Here is a 22,479-nt window from a genome sequence, read left to right as displayed (position 1 = left end):
AGAAAGGTCGAAGGTAGCTAATTCTACGGCATGCACAATATTTAGAGCTTCCCAAATAGGTTTATACACAGGTGCAAGTCGAAACATCCAGGTCGAAAAAAGGGGACTCAAATCCTTAGGGAGGGCAGTTCTAAAGACTCGACCAGCAAAGTATAAGGTCTTGACATTCTTGCAGAAAATCAACGGTAAATGTTCTAAGAGTGATGGAAAGAAAGAAGAAATAGACTCAATCTGTTCTTGGGTTGTCAAGGGCCTAAGAAAGAATGTATTACTCTATTTATTGAAAATAGCAGAAATACGTACCTAGCAGCGCTAGAGATCAGAGGTCTTTGTATTTAGGTTTGGGGATTTATTGTAGAACTACGCTACTTCATCCACTAATGGAGGAGGGGGAATGACTTTATCACTTTCTTCACGAGAATGAGAAATAGCAGCCATGGTTGCCAAAGAAGAAGCAGCGATGATAGCCAGCGTAGAACTCGAGTGAGGTATGGATTGGGAAGCCATGGAAGATGCGTCGTGCAGAGAGAAAAGAGATTAGGTTTTTCAAAAGGTAAGATTTTCGAAAATTATGATTTGATTGCAAAATTAATGATGGAGTGAGGAATACTCTATTTAAAGAACGGCTCATTAAAGCCTAGGAAACGTTATGTATTCCCAGAAAAGCACGCGTCATTTTAAATGATGCGTAACTGTCCTTTCAAATTTTGAATATTTGAAAAGGTTGCACGTGCTGGCACAAGAAATATTAAAACTTGTATTTTTGAACAAAATAACAAGTTTTAAAGGGTAATTTGTTGGTACAAAAAATGGATTTTCTCGACATAAGGACATTTCAACTGTCAATAGTTTTGACTACAAAAGCAATAGTTTCGGCTACAAGAAGTGAAAACGGGCAAGCTGAAGTCAAAGAACGATGGTACAAAAAACGTCGAAGTAGAAAGGTAGTTAGTGCCTTTCCTTGAGCATCAAGACTTGTTGCTCGACTATCAAGTTAAGTGAAAAACATGGGTGCGAGATTTGAGGAGCAAGATAAAGAAAACGTAGGACTTGAAGACCAAAGAAGACGTGAGTGTCAAAACTTGGGGGTGAAGATTTTTCATGGTCAATGCAAGGTCATGACTGAGAAAAAGGAGGAAGTAAGATAGTAGACAACATGCTTCATGGCATGACTATCTCCATGACCTATAAATAGTAGAAACTCAGAAGAGTTATGAGACTTCTTCAAAAATACTAGATCATCACACATAAGTCTCTGTCAAAATTCCAGTTCCAACGACGAAAAAGAAGACCATGGAGTACAAGTTCATGTGAGTGTTGGAAGTTTACTTTTATTTGCTTTTCTTTTATTTTCTTTTATTTTTTTCCATTTCTTTTCATTATTTGCTTTACGCATTTTATTTTTACTTCTATTTTTCAAGTATTTTGCTTGCTTTCAATTTCAATTTTAAAGTTTCATCTATTTTATCGCAATTTTTTATTATTTTGCCACAATTCAAGCATCTTATATATTTTTGATACGAACACTAAATAATTTCTAGATCGAGTCCACTCTTTTTCAAAGAATTCGTATCTATTCTACGAACTAAAATTTTAATACAAGTTTGATTCGATATTTTATCAAGACACCCTATCCAGACTACCAATAATAGAGTGAAACACTAATAAAATGAATTTAATAAAACACGTATATATAGGTTGGTGCCAAAAGTTGTTGTTATCATGCTTCCCATACAATAAGGTAACGGTGGTCTTTGAACAAAAAGGTATAACCTTCTTTTAAGAATTAGAACTTAGAAAAAAGTATATATGCCGTTACATCTTTAATTAATTTGGGAAACCTATAGTATATCGTGTATAAAAGGGTAAGGATGTGGAATTGACGAATTGTAGATGGGAAATTGAAGTACTGAGTCTATAACTGTCTGCACAAATTAAATATTTGACTATTCATGATGGTGGTAGCTAATTTTGTACTGTACAAGCTTTTAACTTTTTGTAATTAGGATTAACTTTTCCTTAGCATCTAATGACATGACCCTTGTCTCAATTTATATCTACACACGGTACAATTGATCGCATTAAAGTCACTCCAATCATACCTTGTGTGATTAATGACAAGATTTTCACCCAAGGCCAAGGGTAAATATAATGTGTATTACTTTACTTGGTTGAAACTTGAAAGTCAAAGATGTATCCTTCCAATTGGGCGTGACAGACTATAGTTGAATTTAATAATAACCTATAATGTTTTTTCCCCTTAATAGATTTATATAAGGGAAATATGAAAAGAATTAGTATTTAATTTTTTTAAAAAAATAATTTTTGTTATATATAATTTATAAAATAACATTTTTTCCAAAATTTAAATCCAAGACCTTTTAATAATTAAATTATAAATTATTTGCCACCTCCACTAATTTAATTTTATTATTTTTATACACTAGTTATAATAAAAGGATATTAAACACAAAGTAAAAGTAGAAGTGAGTTAATGTTCAAAATCGTCCCTGAAAGATCATGCGATCTTTATTTTTGTCCCCGAATAATTTTTTTAATCAAATTAGTTCCTGAAAGATAAACTGTTAGTCAAATTAGTCATTCCGTCAATTGGATGATAACGTGTTACATTAAGTGCCACGTGGCATGATGACGTGACACGCCACGTGGCAGGTCAGTAACACGTGGCACGCCACGTGACAGGTCCACATATCACTTGACATATAAAAATTTTTTCTATTAATCAAAATAGTCCTTGAAAGTCCAGGCGTAAGTCATTTTCATCCCTCAAATTTTAAAAATTAGTCAAACTAGTCCTTATATAATTTTTTATAATATTAAATTTATAATATTTTTTTATACTACTAATTTTAATATTATTTTTTAAACCTTAATAAACAAAATTCTCTTTACATAAAATAATAAAAATAATAAAATTTTTATAAAGTTATTTTGTCATTTATATTTTAAAATTTTATATTTTCAAATTGTAAATTTTTATGTGATTTTTTTATTTAAATGAGTTTATCAAATTATTGTTGATTATATATTTAAAAATTTAATATTTTAAATTTTACTAAATAATATAGTAATTATTTTAAATTTAAATCTTTTAAATTTTTTAAAATTATAATTTTTATTATTATGTAATTTATATAGTAAAACTCAATAATTGAAAAACTGGTTTATGGAATCACTTTTTGAATCTTAATATTCTAATATAATTATTTAAATATTTTATTTAAAACAAAAAGAATTTTATTTTAATACGAAGCATATTTATTTATATAATGTACTAGTGTGGAGTAGCCTGTGTTATGCATAGGTATAATGTTTTCTATTTCATTTTATCTCATTGATTTGTGAAATTAAAAGAAAATTATATAATCTATTTTAAACATATGAAACACACAAAAATTTATTATGATGTTTGCACGTATTATGCTTAAGAAGTAATTCATTTGTAATAATAATAATAATAATAATAATAATAATAATAATAATAATAATAATAATAATAATAATAATAATAATAATAATTAACCAACAAATTTCCAATATTTTGTAAAGTTTGAAATCGAAGCAAAATTTGTGAATCTTCTTGAATTTTGACTCTAAGTATCACTATCATTACCTCCTATATATAAGTAATACTGTAATGGGAAAAAAAGATGTAGTAGAAAAAAATAGTAATATAACTTTGTTTAGGTTAACATACATAAATTTTGATTTTGAGTATATAACTTTGTTTAGGTTAATAAATACATACATTTCAATTTTGACTATATATATATTCCAACAAAATGTAGTAATGTAACAAAAAAAGGTTTTAGAATAGAAAAGAATAAGAGAGATTTTGAGAATAATTAAAGGAGAGAGATAATTTTATGAAGAAAAAATTAAAAAAATTATATAAGGACTAGTTTGACTAATTTTTAAAATTTGAGGGATAAAAATGACTTACGTCTGGACTTTTAAGAACTATTTTGACTAATAAAAAACTTTTTTATATGTCAAGTGACACGTGGCATGCCACATGTCACTAACCTGTCACGTAATATGTCACGTGGCACTTAACGTGACACGTCATCATCCAATTGATGGAAGGACTAATTTGACTAACAGTTTATCTCTCAGGGACTAATTTGATTAAAAAAATTATTCGGAGACGAAAATGAAGATCGCATTATCTTTCAAGGACGAATTTAAACATTAACATTATTCGGAGACGAAAATGAAGATCGCATTATCTTTCAGGGATGAATTTAAACATTAACCCAATAGAAGTAGAAGTATAACAAGAAGGGACATTTTTCTAGCTACAATTAGCGTGGCAGGTAATCTCTCTAAATGTTCAACGAGCCAGATACAAATAGGTTTCCATGGAGTTCAAGTCCTCGTTGCTTGATCTACAGTACGGTGCTTAGCTTGTACTCGTTATTATGACCGTGGTATAGTAACATAGATACGGTTTTAATTAAGAGTAATATTAAGGGCCAGCAATTTTGATATTTTGTAACTATTAATTGGCCATCAATAGTATTTTTAATAATGTGAGATTACATCTAATGGTGGGAGATCACTCACTTTTATTTTGATGGTTAAGTGCTGACCAGAAAATACAAAAATTGCTAACCCCTAGACTTTTCCTTTAATTAATTTATGTGTTAATTCTTAAACATTGTGCATGACAGGCATATAATAATGCTACACTTGGAGTTGACGGTGATTTGAATATGGAGACAAAAGAATGTTTCTTGTTACTATACTATACATGCATGTTAATGGTGGAAGGGAGCAAATTATAGTTTGGGTTTGTGGGTTTTCCAATATAGGAATAGGATCTCTCTCTCAATCTCAGACATTAAATAAAAGCTGCATATATGATATGGTATGATATACAATATGATACGATTTTTGTTTTTTGGCTATATAGCTATGCATGCCTTCCCTATTTGTTAGCAGTAACCCTACCATATGATGATTAATACTAGGGTGGTCCTAACACACCACAAATATACTAACTGCGTACCAATATGATAAAGAAGCATTATTATTATTTTTATACACATAAAGAAAATTTAAGGGATGGACCACCCTAATAGGCTAGAGTAGTTGCAAGTTTCAAGTATGAAGCCCTATGTTGTGTTCAAAAATAGAGCTGAAACAGGGTCTTATTCCTACAGTATCCCCCGCCATTTGTGGAGTACCTAGTTAATTGACCCTTCTCTATCTCCCCCATAGCCACGCCTTTAATTCTTCCTCCCTTGAAATCTGTAACTCTACGTCACTGTAACACACTTCCTCTACATCTCTTTCCACAAAAAATGTATAAATTTTACACGAAATAAATATTAATTAAAGAATGTTCAAATGTACTACGGTGGGGAGGTTTGATTTCTTTTTTATTTGGTATTATATTTAAATTCATTCATATATTAGCAAGCATATAATTAACCTCTTGACAGATTAGAGAGACAAGTTCCGGGAAAAGGGGGGAACTTAATTAATATTACCACTGTCAGTGTTGAACAATGAACAAACACATACGAATTAAGGAGAACATGTATGTATTCAATTATATATCATCATTCTCTAAAATTATGCATGCTTTCTCTTCGGATTCTCACCCATTCTTTTACAGTACATAGCTAGCTAGCTAAAGGGGTGGACAGTGCATTTTGTTGTTGACTGTGATATATAACTCATAAGTCATAATGCAAAATAGGATTTTAGAGGCACGGTACGGTTTAATATGTATACGAAGAATCGTTCTTAAGAAAAATGTTGGCCAACAAGTTTTTAATCAATTAATTTTCTATTTTTTTTACTAAGACAGTTAACCCCCAAACAGTTTTTTTAATACAAATATAACGATATATTGATAATATGTTTTAGAATAATGATATTTAAATTAAATAATAGATTTAAAATTGTGAAAATTAAGATTAAATAAAAAGTCAACTATTAATCACTAAACTAACTGAAGTAAAGTCATTGCAATGATCTTATTTTTATTGAAAATGAAGTGATGGAGGTGGTAGTAGAAATAAGAGGAAGCGAAGGGTGACATAACGAGTCATGGTGACAGAGCTTAATTGGAGCATATCAGAGTGCAGATTTCATAGGCAACTCATTTACTTATTTAGCAAGCGGCGGAGAAAGCTACCAAATTTAGTAACAGTCTGTTTAGGGTTACTAAATTTAAATTTAAATGGTATATATATATACATGTATATATATATAACACTACACAAATTCAGTAACTCTAAATAAATTTGACTACTTTTTTTATTATTAAATTATTAGTTTTTTGTATTTATCTTTTATTTGAGTTAGAAACTTAATATTAATTAATTTTTATGTTTTTCATTAAAAACATTAACTTTTAGCATTTATTTTTTTCTTAAGAAGAAGTGTAAACTCAATATTAGAAATATATATTGTTAGGCATGTTTAAGTTCCAATAATTACCTTTAGATAATTATCTTTAGCTGAGTCAAGAAAATACAGTTAGCAACTTAGCATGGTGTTAACACAGTTGGTTAGCCATAAAGGTGGCAATAGTATTTAAATTCGCGGATATCCACTCCATCCGTACTCGTTTGGGACGGCTAATTAGTCGCCCCCGCAGCGAGGCGGATTTTAACGCGGCAGGACGAGGTCGAGTTTAGAGTAAATCTGCTCCTACCCGCTTCGGTATATATAATATTTATATAAATATATATTTTTAATATACAATATATGTAATATATAAAATAATTAGTAAAATAATTAAAAATATTATATCATATTTAAATTTTTATCTTACACTACAAGGTTTTTGTTTATTTGTGGCAGTTTTTTTTCTATTTGTGGAGGTTTCAAACCCCCTCAAAAAGGATTGTGGCAGTTTCCAAAACTCCCAAAATTTGAGGTGCCACGAGCTTTTTTGTGGCGGTTTTTCACAACCCCCACAATATCATTTAGTGGCGGTTTTCTATCCTTTTTGTGGGGGTTCTGTGCTAGCATTTTGTGACAGTTCTTGGTTAATTTTTGTGGCAGTTCAAAACCCCCACAAAAAAAATTTTCCATTTTAAAAAAAATAGCTATTCTGTAGGGGTTTTAAACCTCTACAAACCTATCAATATTATTCTTAAAATATTAATCTGGATGTTATAATTATATTATTATACTAATCATTTACTATTTAAAAGAAATACTTAAGCAAGACATTAAAAATGTAAAAGAAAATTAAAATATTACATATTTAAACAAAAGAAATACTTAAAAAACAATCAATATAATATATTACCATCATTTTTCAATCACATTAATTACAACAACAAAATATTAAAAATAACATGTATTAAACATATAACAATTAGAGAACACTATGTACATAAATATATATCTCAAGTGAACTAGTGTCCAAACCAGCACTAACCATTTCTTCTATTCTTTTTTGAATCTGCAGATTACATATTTTCTATTTCAGCTACTGAAAAGCAATAAAGAAACAAATACAAAAGGCTAAAAATAATTAACATTAAAATTGAAAAGAGTACAAGTACAAACCTCAGAGATGCATGTTGTTCGAACTCATTTTCAAGGGCTTCAGATCATAAATCAGTTGCATTTACATGTGACTAGTGCTGAAATAGATGTAGAAGGATTATGCATTAGCATTTGACTTATCATTAAAAGGCAAATAGATGAAATTATTTATATATTAAAAAATGCATGATAATAAACATTGTGTAAGTGACACATTAACATGTGACTAGTGCAAACTAATTAGCATGCTCTGTTCAAATCAAGATATATAAATGCAGCTTTTTGCAACTATATAAATCAAGATATATGTAAGTCACCATCAGTGGTTAAAAGTAATGTGAATGTGTCCAAACCAATCAACTACAAGCACACTGCAAGAAACTATACTACCAAATTGATCATGAAAGTAGAAACATTATTATTGATGGATCAATACAAGTCGTGTCAAATCAAACCGAACCTAAGATAGGCAGAAAAGCCCCAATAGATTGAAATACAGAGAATTATAAGTTGTCATTGATCCTTACACTTGATTGATTCAGCTATGGTGCCGTTTAACTATTTATCGAGCAATTAACTATTAGCAGAATTTTTTATTCAAGAGAGAAAAATGTGCAAATTACCTTGAAGAAGACAAAGAACGGGACAGCAGAGACGGAATAAGCCTCAGATATCTCTGGTTGTTCTTCCACTTCAACCTTCACACCAATAATCAAGCAAAATCAAGCACACAGTAAAGTAATTGAAATGAAAATGGAGGAAGTGGAGAAGAAGAAAAGTAAAAAAGCGAACCCTTAAGAAGTGGGCGTGAGGGAAGTCAGTGGATAAGTAACAGACTCCTAGCTGTACAAGAATTGAAGGAACTATTATAGTATTAAAGAAGAAGAAAATGCTAACTATGATGCTAATTGGAAAGTACCTTTAACATCAAAAAATGCTTGTTGATTGTGCTTGTACTTCCACCAAAGAACAAGGCCGAAACCGAGAACTATAAGGCAGAGACATCCATTATTGATGTCGGCATAAAAACAATGACACAATTTCACAATTAATTTGAAAAAAGATGAAACTCTTGAGAGATCTTATTCTTACCTTCAGTGCCATTTAAGTTCATGGACATTGACTCATGCCACAGCAGTTTGGTTCTTTTCCAGTTGCACAAATAAGGGAATTTCCAACAATGCTAAAAAAAGATTAACAAGAAAAATAAGAAAATTCTCTTGTGCTATTATTAATTTTAGCATGTTTTACACATATCAAAGCAAGAAGTTTTACAGCTAATATTAATTTTAGCATGCATCTAAATTCTAGATTTTGTACCAAATATAACAACATCCAGGCTTTTATTAGGCATATATTCATATATAAGTAATTTCTCTTCATTAATTAATGCAATTTCATTCTTAAATTCTTTGATCCCTTGTCCAGAACCGATTGAGAGCCTCTTAACTACTATTCTTTGTCCATTTTCCAATGTACCCTGCCATTTATCAATTGCAAATTAGCTTAAAGTTTTTCATTTTGCTATTCTAATATCCTTGAAAAAAGTAATATGTTTCTTACCTTAAACACAGATCCAAAACCACCTTCTCCAAGCTTATTTTTGTCTAAAAAGTTATCAATGCAAAAAGCTATAACTGATAGGTCATACAATAGAAGCTCTGGATCCTCCTCTTGTTCTTTCTTGATATGATCCATTAATTCTATATCGGTCTCTAAATTATCTTAAGACAAATTAATAATTACTCTCCATTATAATGATAATAATTCAATAAGTTACTGCACAATAAAAAAAGAAAGGAGAATTATTTACCTTTCAAAGTGGCCTTTTTTCGTCCATTCCATATCAAACATGAAACGAAGAGCATGCCACATCATACGCCAATTGTGACCCAAACTGCAATTCGTATCTTGCCCTTGCATCCATTTTTTGTCTCTTGAATTGTTTAATGTCACAGTACAAAACACAAAGATAAACCATATGATATAATTCAGAATTAGAGAAAGATTAAGAGCAGTTTAAGGCCAAGTAAATGTATTACATACCTAACTCTGAAGCAGGAATTCTAATATAAAGATCTTGGCCTGCATCTGGTAGAATCTTCAAGTCATTAAGATCACCAAACCACAAAGCATATTCTTTTATGGCATGAGGCTAATTACTACAAGAAATGAAAGAAAAAAACACATCAAAAGGCAGCTTCAAACCTTATAAAGGAAAAAATATGAATAATGGAAACTGGAAAGCAACTAGTCATTTAGCTCTTGCACTTTTATTGGTATTTGCAAGTTCTTTCACAGGGAAAAAAATCAAGAAGGATAAACTATCTTAAGCAATAGCAATAGCTATTTATTTCACTAGGAACGAGGCCAATCATCAGTTCATCACTACAGTTGTAATAAAGTGAAGAATTTATATTCTTTTAAGCAATTCCTAGTGAAAACAAATATGCATCGATAAAAGAGAATAACCTCTAATGAAAACAATTGAACCTAATGATCACCTAAACTATGAACCCTAACACCCTTTTTACTTCAAGAAAAATCAAAATTTTTAATAGAGAATAACGATTTTCCATTTATGTCTCTTCACCTTTATAATATATCAAATCAACTTAACTTAATATATCAAATCAACTTAACTAAATATATATCAAATCATCTGCCTTGGCCTGAAAAATTTACAGAAGAGAAGAGTACATTAGAACATAAGAAGTAGGATTTGTGTATAACTTTGCTAAAACTATATCATCAAATTATCACAAAAACTAGTATCTTTGAAAAAATTTGAAGAATTGAAGAAAGCAAAGAACGAGAAAAAATTAGGAACAAATCCTCATTGTAATGACTCGACACGACATGAAAATCAGTCCACGAGATCTGATAGCTTTGAACATATCTTCAATCGAAGCTTACAGAGACTCACTAGCTCGCCTTCTTGATCTCCTCAGCTAGCACTACCGAATTCGCGCCCAAACCACACCATCGAATCCGTGCCAAAACCGCACTCTGAGTGCTTTAAGCCGTCGGAGGAAAAGCAGAACCAGCGGCACAACCCGTGGTGGAAGACGACGTAGAAGCGGAAGATTTAAACCATTACCTCAACAATTTGAATCAAATCGTCACTGAGAGGTCAACAAAAATTCAGAGGCTCCACGATCTCCATTCATAACTCCAGTGGCAACGTTTTGACGGAGGATCGGAGACGACGGCGGCAAGGAGATGAATGGCGGTGGCAAGGAGATGAACGGCGGCAGTGACATGGAGATTTTAGGGTTTCACAGAGGTTCCTCTCCTCTCTCTCTCTCTCTATTTCTCGCTTGAAGCCCAGTTCTGAATGTTCTTTTTTTTTATTTCTTGTTTTGGGCTGATATTTATTTGGGCTAGAAGTTTTTTTTAGTATTGATTGGGTTGTGGGAGTTATTGTTAATGATTTAGGGAGGTTTTAAAAATAGTCACTATTAAAATATATTATGGAGGTTTATAATAACCCCCACTAAAAATCTTCCACAAACAAGCAAGAATTTTGTAGTGTTAATTTATGTTATGTATGTAAATGATGGTTATATAATTTTTAAAATTTAATTTTATTTGTTGGATTTAATAATTATAGGGGCGGGACGAGTACCCGCAGAGGCGGGTTAGAGTTTAACATTTTACTACTCGCGGATAGGAGCGGGACGGATTCGATGCGGGTTTTTGTAGGGTGAGGCGGGGTCGGATAGAGCAAAAACTCGCCCCTATGCGCTCCGTTGCCACCCTAGTTAGCCAGCCAGTTACTGAGCTGGAATTAGTTAGTAGCTAGAAAATTCTAGAGACTCTTTGACTATAAGTAGCAATACACACTGCTATAGTAACCACTTTTCAATTTCACAATACAATTCACAGATTCATTTCTTTATTTCTCTCTTTTTCACTTCTCTCTCTTTTCTCTGAATCTTCTATTAGCTCTCTAAGTGTTTGATTTAGGTTCTTGATACCTTCATATATAACGGCAACAACATCTTAAAACATTAAAAGTTCAACTGAAAAATTAATTGAGTATTAGTCAACTTTGTTGAAACTATTTTCTTACAGTCGAATCATATTTCATAAAAAATCCTCGACAGAAAATATATTTTCTTGTCCAACGCAAAAGGAAACATCCGTATTGTCAAAAGTTTATCCTCGGTATTTTGTACATTTTCAATTTTACTTTTTTTATACATAACTTTGTTTTTCTAGTTTTTTTTGGACTTTTAGTGATGCTTTCATCATTAGTGTACTTCACCATTTTACCCTCATATTTTTTCTAAAAGACCTTCCTATCCTTTATTCTTAGAATTACTAATATGTTCTTAAATACTCTAGTTTTACCGTTTAATCTGATTTAGCGTCAAAATGTTACCGAGTTAATCCTAATATTTTTCTATGACCAAATTATCCATAATACTTTTAATTAATGCCAATTCCACTTTTAGGGACCTAAAAGATCATTTTACCCTTTATTAATTTATTTACTTATTCTCGTTACCACTTTTTACCATTTTACTTCTAATTTTTTTCTAAAATTTTTATTTAGCTCCGAAATTTTATTGTAATTATAATTTTGACCCAATTAATTTATATAATTACTATTTTACTCCTAATGATACTAAGTTCAGAATTTTATTTATTTTTCATTTAAATTACATTTTTAACTATCTTTTTACCCAAAAATGACCATAACATCTTTTTTTTTTAATTTTACACCTTTGTTTTATGGATTAAAATCAGTTTTCTAACCTCTTTCTAATCTTTATACACGTGATTTTCATGATCATTTAGTGGCTGAATTTTCAGGGGTGTAATTTTTCATTTTTATCCACTTTTAGTAACTTTCAAGGTTTGAAACTTAAACCCCAAGTGCTCCATTAATTTTTGGCTATCCCATACATTTTTCAGAGGCAAATAAGCTTCAAATATTACTCAAATAACAGTCTAAAAATAGAGAAGTATCACTAAATTTCTCGAATTAAGAATCAAGTACAAAATCATCATAAAGTAGCTCATATGAACACCGAAAACAAACACAAACACACTCTAACTAATCCTAACTCTTACCTCTTATCTAATTCAGTTAGTAAACCTTTCTCATACTAGAAAGCGTGCATACAAAGATAGAAACACAGCTGGTGATGGTGCAGTTTCGTTTTTTGCCGAAAGTGTCGCAAAAATATCGAAATTCAACCACTTTGAGCTCGAATCTCTTTAATTCCTTAGGCGTGTTTCGTGGATGTTTCAAGAGGATTTCTCTAATATGGAGGAGAGTAAGAATTCATCATGGCTACTGTTTTTAAAAATAGAAAAGGAAAGAGGAAGAGCAAGGGTTTACCTAACCGAGATTTCAGTATAAATGCAAGAATTAGCGAAAACAGATAAGAGTTTGTGTTTGTATGATTTTATTCCTTGAAGAACACATGAAGAAATATGGAAGAAGAATTGAAATAGGGGCTGTGGTGCAGAGAATAGGTGCAATAATTTTCTCTCTTTCTCTCTCAAAAATTTGGTCAAAAAATTGTAAAAATGTGTAAAGTGTTTTGTGAATTTTGTGACCAGTGCTTCCTTAAATAAAAAATCAAAGTCTTAATGAATTTATGATGACAAAAGTGGCTAAAAGTTTCGTAGTCAAGGGCTGAATTTCAATGAATAAGGGGCATGAAAACGAGGAAGTTTAATCAGCACTTGCCTGTTGAGCTTATCCACAGTTAACCGCAGCTAGTTACTTGAGGTTAAAACACAACAAAGAGAGGTAAAAGGTAATATAGTCTTGGCCTAGAGGTTGAGAAGGAGATACAAGTTACTTAGATGCCAAGTAAGAAAATTTGGAGTCTCTATGAGTCATTTACGGAATACTAGTCAGAAATTCGGTTAAGAGTAAATTTTACCGTATGGTAAAATAATTAATGGCTACTATTTATTCTTAAAGGAGTAAATCATGAATGGATGGCTAATATAAATTTTGAGACATATTTAGTTGGGTAAAAATTATTTTGACCATTAGTTCCGAAGTTTTCGGTTATTAGAATTTTTCTCGACACACGCAAAACCGTCATTAAAAGTGAAATTTCGGCTCAAAAAGTCTCTAGCGAGAAAAATAAACTAATGGTAAGCTAATATTTATTATTTACTAGTCAAACTTGACTTAGGGAGATTAATTACCCTAATAAAGTCAATTTTAACCATATTAATGGCCTTTTTCTTTTTAATTTTTAATTTTTTTCTTTCTTTTCTCTTTTTTTTCCTTTAATTTTTATTTTTTTTACCATTGGGCCAGCCTCACTATTTTTTATTGGGCTTTGGTTTAAAATTTTGCAAAATAAATTTTAAAATGGTTAAAAAAATCCGTTTACTGAAAATCAAGTTCTTACAGAAAGTTAATATTCTAAGCTTTTAATTATTTAATAATAAAATTGAGTTTGTTTAAAATGGTAGAGAGACGGAGAGAAAGAAAAAGTTAAAATCTTCTAACTAATTACAAAATATTACCACCATTAAAATTATTAAATTTAAGTATATTAAGTGAGGATTAAGAAGTAAAACATAAATTTAAAAGTTTTTCTGTCTTTTTTTATATAATGTTTTAATTTAAGTTATTATTTTTTATAGATAGTATTCAAATGACAAACAAAATAATAAGAAAATTCGCATTAGATTATGAAAATTAATCTCATTTTTAGAATATGATGGCATAATATCAAAACATGTAAAATAAAATAATAAAGTACAGTTTAATTAATGAATGCCTTTTGTCCTAAGGTACTATATTAAACCGTGACTTAAATTTATAATTATTAGTTAAAAATAATATGTTTTGATATTGTTTTTTAAGATTAACATTAAATTTTGATAATTTGTGCACAAATTTTAAATGCTTTTATGTCTTAATTTTTTTAGCAAAACTTTAATAACTCATAAAAGTTAACAGAATATATAGTTATAAATCAATGTAATAGACAAGATTAAAAGTTGTGATAATGATGCTTGGTGATAATTAATTATGATCGGGTGAAGAGGAGGTAAAAGGAGAAAAAAATCAGAAAGAAAAACAAGGTAAATAATATTGACAATGAGATAATGACAGATACGTGTATAAAAAATAATAGTAAGAAAAAGAATAATGTTTGATATAATGAGAGGATATAATAAAATATAAATTAATAATTTTAAAAAATAATTTAAGAAATTAAATATAAAATTAAAAAGATAAAATAATTTTTTATCAATTGAAATTATATATAAAAATAAAAAAATGTTTTAAATATAAACTTTTTACTTTGCTTTAAATTAAATTACATACTATAAAAAATAATTATAAACGTTTATAAATAGTTAATTTATAAATATTATTTCTAAATTTTTATTTTGATTTTATACACATACTAATAATATAATAAATTTGTTTAATATTTTATTTAATTTAAATTTATAAATTTAATATATTCTAAAAATTAAATAATTTATAAAACTTTTTATTTTTTAAAATTTTTTATTTTTAATATTTAAATTATTTTATTAAATTTATATTTTTAAAAATAAAATTATAAAAATTAATCTTTTAAAAATAATAAAAAATCGACTAAATAAATACAATTATGTCTGATGAGCTGCTAGTGTAATATAAAGCCATTCACCTCACAACCTCGTCTCCCTCTCGCGCGTCTATTCCCCGTTCTATCAGTAGAATACATCAAATTTAGTATATTAATTAATAATTCATTATATTTCGGAAAGGAAATGAACTATTTTTCCAGCATGGAAAAGAACAATTGGTGAAAAGCAAAACATGCTGATATATAGTTCTGTGATTGAAAATGATGACTTGCAAAATAAATCAGAAATAAAATAAGCCAACATGAAATTAAAACATTAAATGTACCTTCGTTATATTCGCTGCATTCTTGTCATGTATGTATAACATAAGAGACAACATTCTTGCTGGTACGTAACAACAGAGCATTCATTCTTCGAATTGCCTTCTTGATTTAGACAAATTAAACGAGCAACAGCATGTTTATATATATATATATATATATATATATATATATATATATACACTGTACTGCAAATCGGAAATCTGTCCAAAATATACACTCACTTTTCTCTACTATCATGTAATAAAAAAAAACGTAAAATCCACCAAAAAACATTGTTTATAAATAACGCTAATTGTATTTGACAATTATCGATCGGTGAAGACTCTAATGTACTTGTGTTTATCTTAAGTTAACTTAACTTAAAAATTGTTAAATAATATAACGTATTTTTTTGTGAGTAAATAGAAAAGAAAAAAAAATGGCTAGATTCATATATAAATCTGTTAGATGTTGAAGCTTATTCTATAATTGGCTCCAATTCGAGTGAATGTTCGCGTCAGAAGCAACTGTTTTAACCATACAATTTGCAATACTATTTGCATTCTTCTAAATTAAAAGAATAGAGACTCTCCAATTCCAAATGTCCTGTATATGCTTTACCAAATTCCATTCCGAAATATCTTTACCAAGAATTCTTTGGTTTATTAAGAAAAGAACTTTTAAACAGTCCGTTTCACAAGTAACCTCACGAAATTCATTCTCCCAAACAAGAAGTAAACCTCTCCAAATTGTATACAATTCAGCAAAAAGAATACTGTACACTTCGACTTTTCGAGTGCAACCTTTCAACTAACATCCATCAAGATTGCGAATGATACAATCAAAACTAGTATAGCCAAAAGGAGCAAAACAACTAGCATCACAATTCAATTTAACAGAATGAAGTGGAAGTGGAACCAATACAAACAAAACTAAGGAAAAGACAAAAATTGATGCATAGCAAAAATAGAGACAAAAATTAATGCATAGCAAAAATAGTGTAAAATAATATAACTTATTTGACTAAATAATTTTGTTAGATAACTAATTAAAAATATAATCAACTGTAATTAATTAATAACTTTTCTTATTTTTATTTAAAGAGGATGTAAATTTAAACTATTATAAAAAAATATTTAAAATTTAATAAAAAAACTTTAAAAAAATCTAAAATTCTTTTAAAAACTTCAAAATTCATTTTTAAAATTCTAAAATCATTTTAAAAAAATTTTACAATTCATTTCGAAAATTCGATTATCATTTTTAAAATCATTCTAAACATTTATAATAAAAAAACATACAATATGTAAAGAAAAATCCAAAATTTAAAAAAAAGAGATATTTAAAATTATTATAAAAATTTTAAAATTTAACAAAATAAAATATCCAAAAAATATTAAAAAATTTCACAAACTAAACAAAAAAAATCTAAAACTATCAAAAAATCATCCAACCATCCCCCCAAACATGCAAAAGACAAAGATGAGAAACATCCCAAACTTAAAAAACATCACGGTGGGAGGGGCGCTAATGCATGCGGAGGCAGAGGGAGGGCACTGCGTCTGTGTGTGCGGCAGCAGGACTGCATGCGTGCGTGCGGCGATGGGGGCACTACGTCCATGAGTGCGGCAGTGTGTGGGAGGGGGCACTACGTCTGTGGGTGCGGCAGTGGGAGGGGGCGCTATGTCCGCCGTGCGGGGGTGGAATGGCGGCGCGTGCGTGCGGCAATGGTTGGCAGATATGGCAGCGGCGTACACATAGATGTGAATAAAGGGATAAAACTTTGTGTGATGGTTTTTTCTTACTATGTATGTACGGTTGATGGGATGAAGATCTCTTTATTGAAACTTTTTTCCTTAATTGGCTACAATTAATTACATTGTGAATTAGTTTTTAATTTTTTTATTAAATTATTATTTAATAAATTTTTAACTATTAATTTTATATAAAAATAATTACATGCAAATTTTTACCTTATCTATTTTTTCTCTCCGAAAAGGTGTGAGTATATCCAAACTAAATGATTATGTAAATGCGCGTGGAAGGGAAAGCATTGTTGCTGATGAACGAATAAAAAGAAAATATATGTTTAAAATTAACTAATATATAATAAGAAATATGTATGTGATTCCGCGCGTAATAAAAGGCTTAAAACGTAAATTGCAAATATTTAATTAGTTTCGATTTTGTTAAAGCACCTATTTTATATAATGGGAATTTTATTGAGTATAGGGTTGATGTATGATCTTGATAAGCTAACTAATATGGAAGGCACCAATTTTTCCTTTTGTTTTTATTTTATGAAAGAAAAAGAAAAAGAAAAGAAAAAGATGCGGTCCCAGGCATGGAGGATAGAGAGAGTAGAATGGGTGGAGTACTTTAAGTGACCAATTAATAAGAATTAGATAGGCAAAGCTAAGCAAGCTAAGGCAGCAGGACCACCACACCATCCTCTCCTCCTTATTTTACTTTTTACATGACCCTTCCTAAACTCATTTACACTTTTTCTCTTTCTCTTTCTTTGGCTTCTAAATAGCCACACAAGGGAAGAAGAAGAAGAAGGGGGGAAGAGGAGGACCCACCTACTCCTACTAAAAGAACCGTCCTGGTTCACTCAAACCCATCTGAGAAAGTCCAGCTAGGGCTGATTTCATTCCTAATTTTGATTTTGGTTTGGGTTTCGGGGTATTAATAAAGGGATAATCAAAGGAAACCGGAGCGATGTGGCGGCTTGTACTTTATGTAGCAGGCATTATCATTTTCCTCCATACACACTTCAATTCCTAGAGGTCTAGTATTTTTTTATTTATTCTTTTACTATTGTCTATTGTCTATTCAACTTAAACTTAAGTTTAAGTTTGTTACTAATAATTTAATCTAATGTGACTACAAAATAATAATAATATTAATTTGGAAAATTTCGTTGATATTTTTGGACTTGTGCGAACACTATTTTGGTTGTATTATTTATATTTATATTATGATGATAATGCATTGACTCATGAATGGTGTCTTTAGAGAGAGAGAGAGGAAATGATGATGATAATAGGATGGAGGTGATGATGACCCCCTCGTCTACCTCTCTCTGAGTTTCATAGTATACACCGTACTCCGTCATCTATCTGATCTGATCTCTTGTTTGCCTTATTAACAAACACAGAGAGAAAGAGAGAGAGAGAGAGAGAGAGATGGTTTCATCATCAAGTGGTGGATTCTGCTACACCTACAGCGATAATCCTGGAGGAGGAGGAGGAAGCGGCTTTGTATCTGACCCAGAGATGGAGATGAAATGGAAAACCTTGTTCGCCAACAACGAACCACCACCTCCTACTTGTTTTGATCTAATACTCCAAAACACGCCAAGCCAAGGCCTTTCACTATCTCTTAGCTCAAACAACCCTTCTTCTATTTCTCTCCAATCTTTTCCCCTAAGACAACAACACCATGAGATGGCGCTGCAAGGCCATTACTCGCTCAAGGCGTCCAGGTTCTTGCTACCGGCACAGCAACTCCTCAACGAGTTCTGTAGCCTAGGAACCAAGCAACTCAATAATCAACTCATCAAGCGTAACAAGAACAACACCAACCCCCCACCTCTTACCTCTCTAGACTTGGTTGAATTGCACAAGAGAAAGGCTAAGCTCCTTGTCATGCTCCAAGAGGTAACGCTAGTGCTACTCAATAATTAATTATTAATATGTGATGATTTAATTTGATATGATAAGCAGGTGGACACAAGATACGAGCACTACTGTAATCAGATGAAGGGAGTGGTGGCGTCATTTGAGGCCATGGCCGGGGAGGGAGCGGCCACCGTGTACTCGGCACTTGCGCTGAAGGCCATGTCACGCCACTTCAGATGCTTGAAGGATGGGATACTGGAACAGATAGAGGCCACTCGGAAGGGGATGGGAGAGAAGGATCCAATTGCACCGGGCACCACTAAGGGCCAAACCCCCAGGCTTAGAATCATTGACCAGGCTTTGAGACAGCAAAGGGCTTTTCACCAAACCATCTCCATGGAATCTCATCCCTGGAGACCCCAACGTGGCCTTCCTGAACGTTCCGTTTCTCTTCTCCGCGCTTGGCTTTTCGAGCATTTTCTTCACCCGTAATAATAATCTTCAATTCTTAATTACCATATATAATCATTTTTCCTATTTCCTAATTATCTCCTACTACAACTACTCCATCTCATGCTGTGTAATATAGGTAGATCACAAAATTATATTCAGTGCCGGATTAAGTATGCTGCAAAATTGATTTTTCTAAAGAATCAATGTTAGTTCTCTCCAAAGGAAAGCAACAAGTAGCTGAGTAGAAGCGAATATATATGTTAGCGCAAGTAGTTTCATTTCTCATATTTGCAGATTCTCATCATCAATCATTTATGCTTTGCCACTTTCTGTGCATCACCATTCCGATTCCAACCTTTTCCGTATTTTATTTTTACAAGATATATTTATATATGCAATTCTTTTGTTTGCTTAATTTGTTAATTCTTTATCTCTCTACCTACTACCTTTTAATTCTGGGTTTGAATTCTTCTGAGTAGGACCCCTTTTCCACTTGTTATCTCAATATATTAGTATTTATGGAAGGTCATATTCCTATAATTTTTTGGGTAAAAAACGTTTGCAGGTACCCAAGTGATGTTGATAAACATATTTTAGCACGCCAAACTGGTCTCTCTAGAAGCCAGGTACGTCCACCCATACCCTAATTCCCTTACTCTTCCATTTTATTCACTTTAATTACATATATAATTATAAGAAAAAGATTCACTTGCAATTATCTTTACATGAAATTAATAGTTAAAAATTATTTGATAGTTTAACATCTTTAACTAAATTATCATCTAATAATTATCAACTATCAACTTTATACTACGAATACATCTTCGGCAAGTGACTTCTCACCTAATTAATTATAATCCATCATGTATTTAATATTAATTATTATTGGTGACACAAATACATATACAAGCAGGTTTCAAATTGGTTTATCAATGCAAGGGTGAGGCTATGGAAGCCAATGGTGGAGGAAATGTACTTGGAAGAAGAGAAGGAGGCTGCTGCAGCATCCTCGGAGGGAGGAGGAGGCAGCAACACTGAAGATTTTCAAAACCTATCTCCAAATTCAGCAGCAGCAAGACCAGAGGATCAGAAGCCTCGCCTACTTCGAATCGATTCGGAATGCATGTCCTCAATCATCAACAACAACTCTGATCATCGCAAAGATAACCATGAGCAGATGAATCAACAAGAGGAGGAACAGTACTTAGGGCGAGGTGTCGCAGACACGTTTGGATCAGTGGAGATTGATTTCTCATCATATCCTGAGGGCTTCAATAGCAGTGGAGGAGGTGCGGTTTCTTTGACGCTAGGGTTACAGCAACACGGTGGAAATGGGGTGAGCTTGGCTTTCCCGCCAGAAACTCATCATCAGCATCAGGCCTCCATGTTCTACTCATCAAGGGACCAGATTATTGAAGACTGTAGTCAACCAGTTCAGTACTCTCTTTTGGATGGCGAAGCACACGCCATGCCCTACAGGAATTTGATGGGGACCCAGTTGCTTCATGACTTGGCCGGATAGAAAATAATGCGCTTACTCTCTTCCTTTTCTTTTATCTGTTGCTCTACAAATTTAGTATCTTATACAAATTTTTATGGTAACAGATAAAGAAGGACACAGAGAATAATATTATTCTTTTAGAAATTAATTAGTTGTAGTTGAATATTAAAATCAATACTTCACAATGCTTTTATACATAAAGCTTCAATTTGCTACGGATCGGACACTTAGTGATTAGATGATTATATATATAGTTTGATGAACTGAAGATATTAATTCATGCCTTCTCTATTTTCGAATTGAATCTTTCATATAATTATATTGATGCTAGATTCTTACGTATATATTTTTATATTTTAATATATATTTTGTAAAAATAATTAATATATATAAAGAGTATTAGGGGTTAATAAATTTTATGATTAGTAACTATTAATTAATTATTATCAATATTTAATAGTGTAAAATTATTCATTTTCTTTTTTATAGTTAAATGCTAGCCAAATTTTAATAAGTCTTTCTATATATATATACACCCATAATAATTATCAAAAGATTATTTTTGTTATGATACTGGCGTATAAATATGCATAGCTTCTTTTTTAGAAAGCCTCATGAGAAGGTTGATGGGGCCGGGGGCTTCCATTTACCACCAGTGGCCTAACAAAACAAGTGGAAATTAACATGAGATTTTTTTTAGGATTGAAGATATTTGTAGTTTATACGCGGAAAGAAAAAGAATATTATAAAAGGACAATAAATCATTTTGGCCGAACGGTTTTGTTTGGATGCTAGGTAGAAGAAAAGCTAAGAGTTACGAATAAATATCAAAGATAATTTTGATGGTGGTTCCGGTTCGTTGTGGTCCCTAAGTATTCACCTCAGGAAAGACAACTTCTCGTGCCAATGAGATTGGTTGCTTTTTTATTATTTGTCCCTTTTCTCATTGTTTTATCGGTGCCCCTTCTTTTTTTGACAATGAAAATTTGCCTTTTCATAAGTTTAGTGTTGGAGCCACTAGGGTTTTTATCACCAGATCAATGCTTTTTCAAGAACGTAACTTGTATTCTCTCGAATGCTTATAATTTACAGAATAGAATATGTATCGCGTATCTATACGTACACAATCAAGCCAAGTTTAATCGATTAAATGATTCTGTTACGGGTAAAAAGTCATAAATATTCATTCTTCTACATACTTATTTTCTTTGTTCTTTAATGGGAAAAATCCAATATAACTCCTCTTCAATTCATTGATACAATATCAGGACTGCGTGCAACAAGTAAATATCAGTAAAATAATATTTCATCAAGCAAAATGATTGATTTATCAACATTAATTTACAAACTTACAACACTTAAAATGGTTAGATGTATGTATATATATTTTTGTCCTTTTATTTGTTTCCTTCATAAGAATTCAAACTACGTGGAATATATTTTTTGGACTTTCAAGTATATATCTCCACGTACTAAACTATGGAGTCATCGA

General features: G+C 31.1%; 2 protein-coding genes across 2 annotated transcripts; one reads left to right on the top strand and one right to left on the bottom strand.

Annotated features, from left to right (window-relative positions):
• Positions 1-8,836: 8,836 nt before the first annotated feature.
• Positions 8,837-9,234, bottom strand: LOC140183543 (G-type lectin S-receptor-like serine/threonine-protein kinase At1g11410). The gene is made up of 2 exons (XM_072231991.1): positions 9,100-9,234; positions 8,837-9,016 (listed from the first exon to the last, which is right to left on the bottom strand). The coding sequence occupies exons 1-2, from the start codon at positions 9,232-9,234 to the stop codon at positions 8,837-8,839; spliced, it is 315 nt and encodes a 104-aa protein (XP_072088092.1).
• Positions 9,235-17,817: 8,583 nt separating this feature from the next.
• On the top strand, positions 17,818-21,286 carry LOC112790864 (homeobox protein BEL1 homolog). Its single transcript, XM_025833462.3, has 5 exons — positions 17,818-18,199; positions 18,571-19,072; positions 19,139-19,521; positions 20,052-20,112; positions 20,400-21,286. Exons 2-5 carry the CDS (start codon positions 18,599-18,601, stop codon positions 21,006-21,008), a joined length of 1,527 nt encoding a protein of 508 aa, XP_025689247.1. The 5' UTR covers positions 17,818-18,199; positions 18,571-18,598; the 3' UTR covers positions 21,009-21,286.
• The last annotated feature ends 1,193 nt before the right edge of the window (positions 21,287-22,479 follow it).

Source organism: Arachis hypogaea, chromosome 3 (assembly GCF_003086295.3).
Source record: "Arachis hypogaea cultivar Tifrunner chromosome 3, arahy.Tifrunner.gnm2.J5K5, whole genome shotgun sequence".
Classification (NCBI taxonomy): Eukaryota; Viridiplantae; Streptophyta; class Magnoliopsida; order Fabales; family Fabaceae; genus Arachis; species Arachis hypogaea.
The sequence above is the reverse complement of the archived record's forward strand: the minus strand, read 5'-3'. Positions and strand labels throughout refer to the sequence as shown.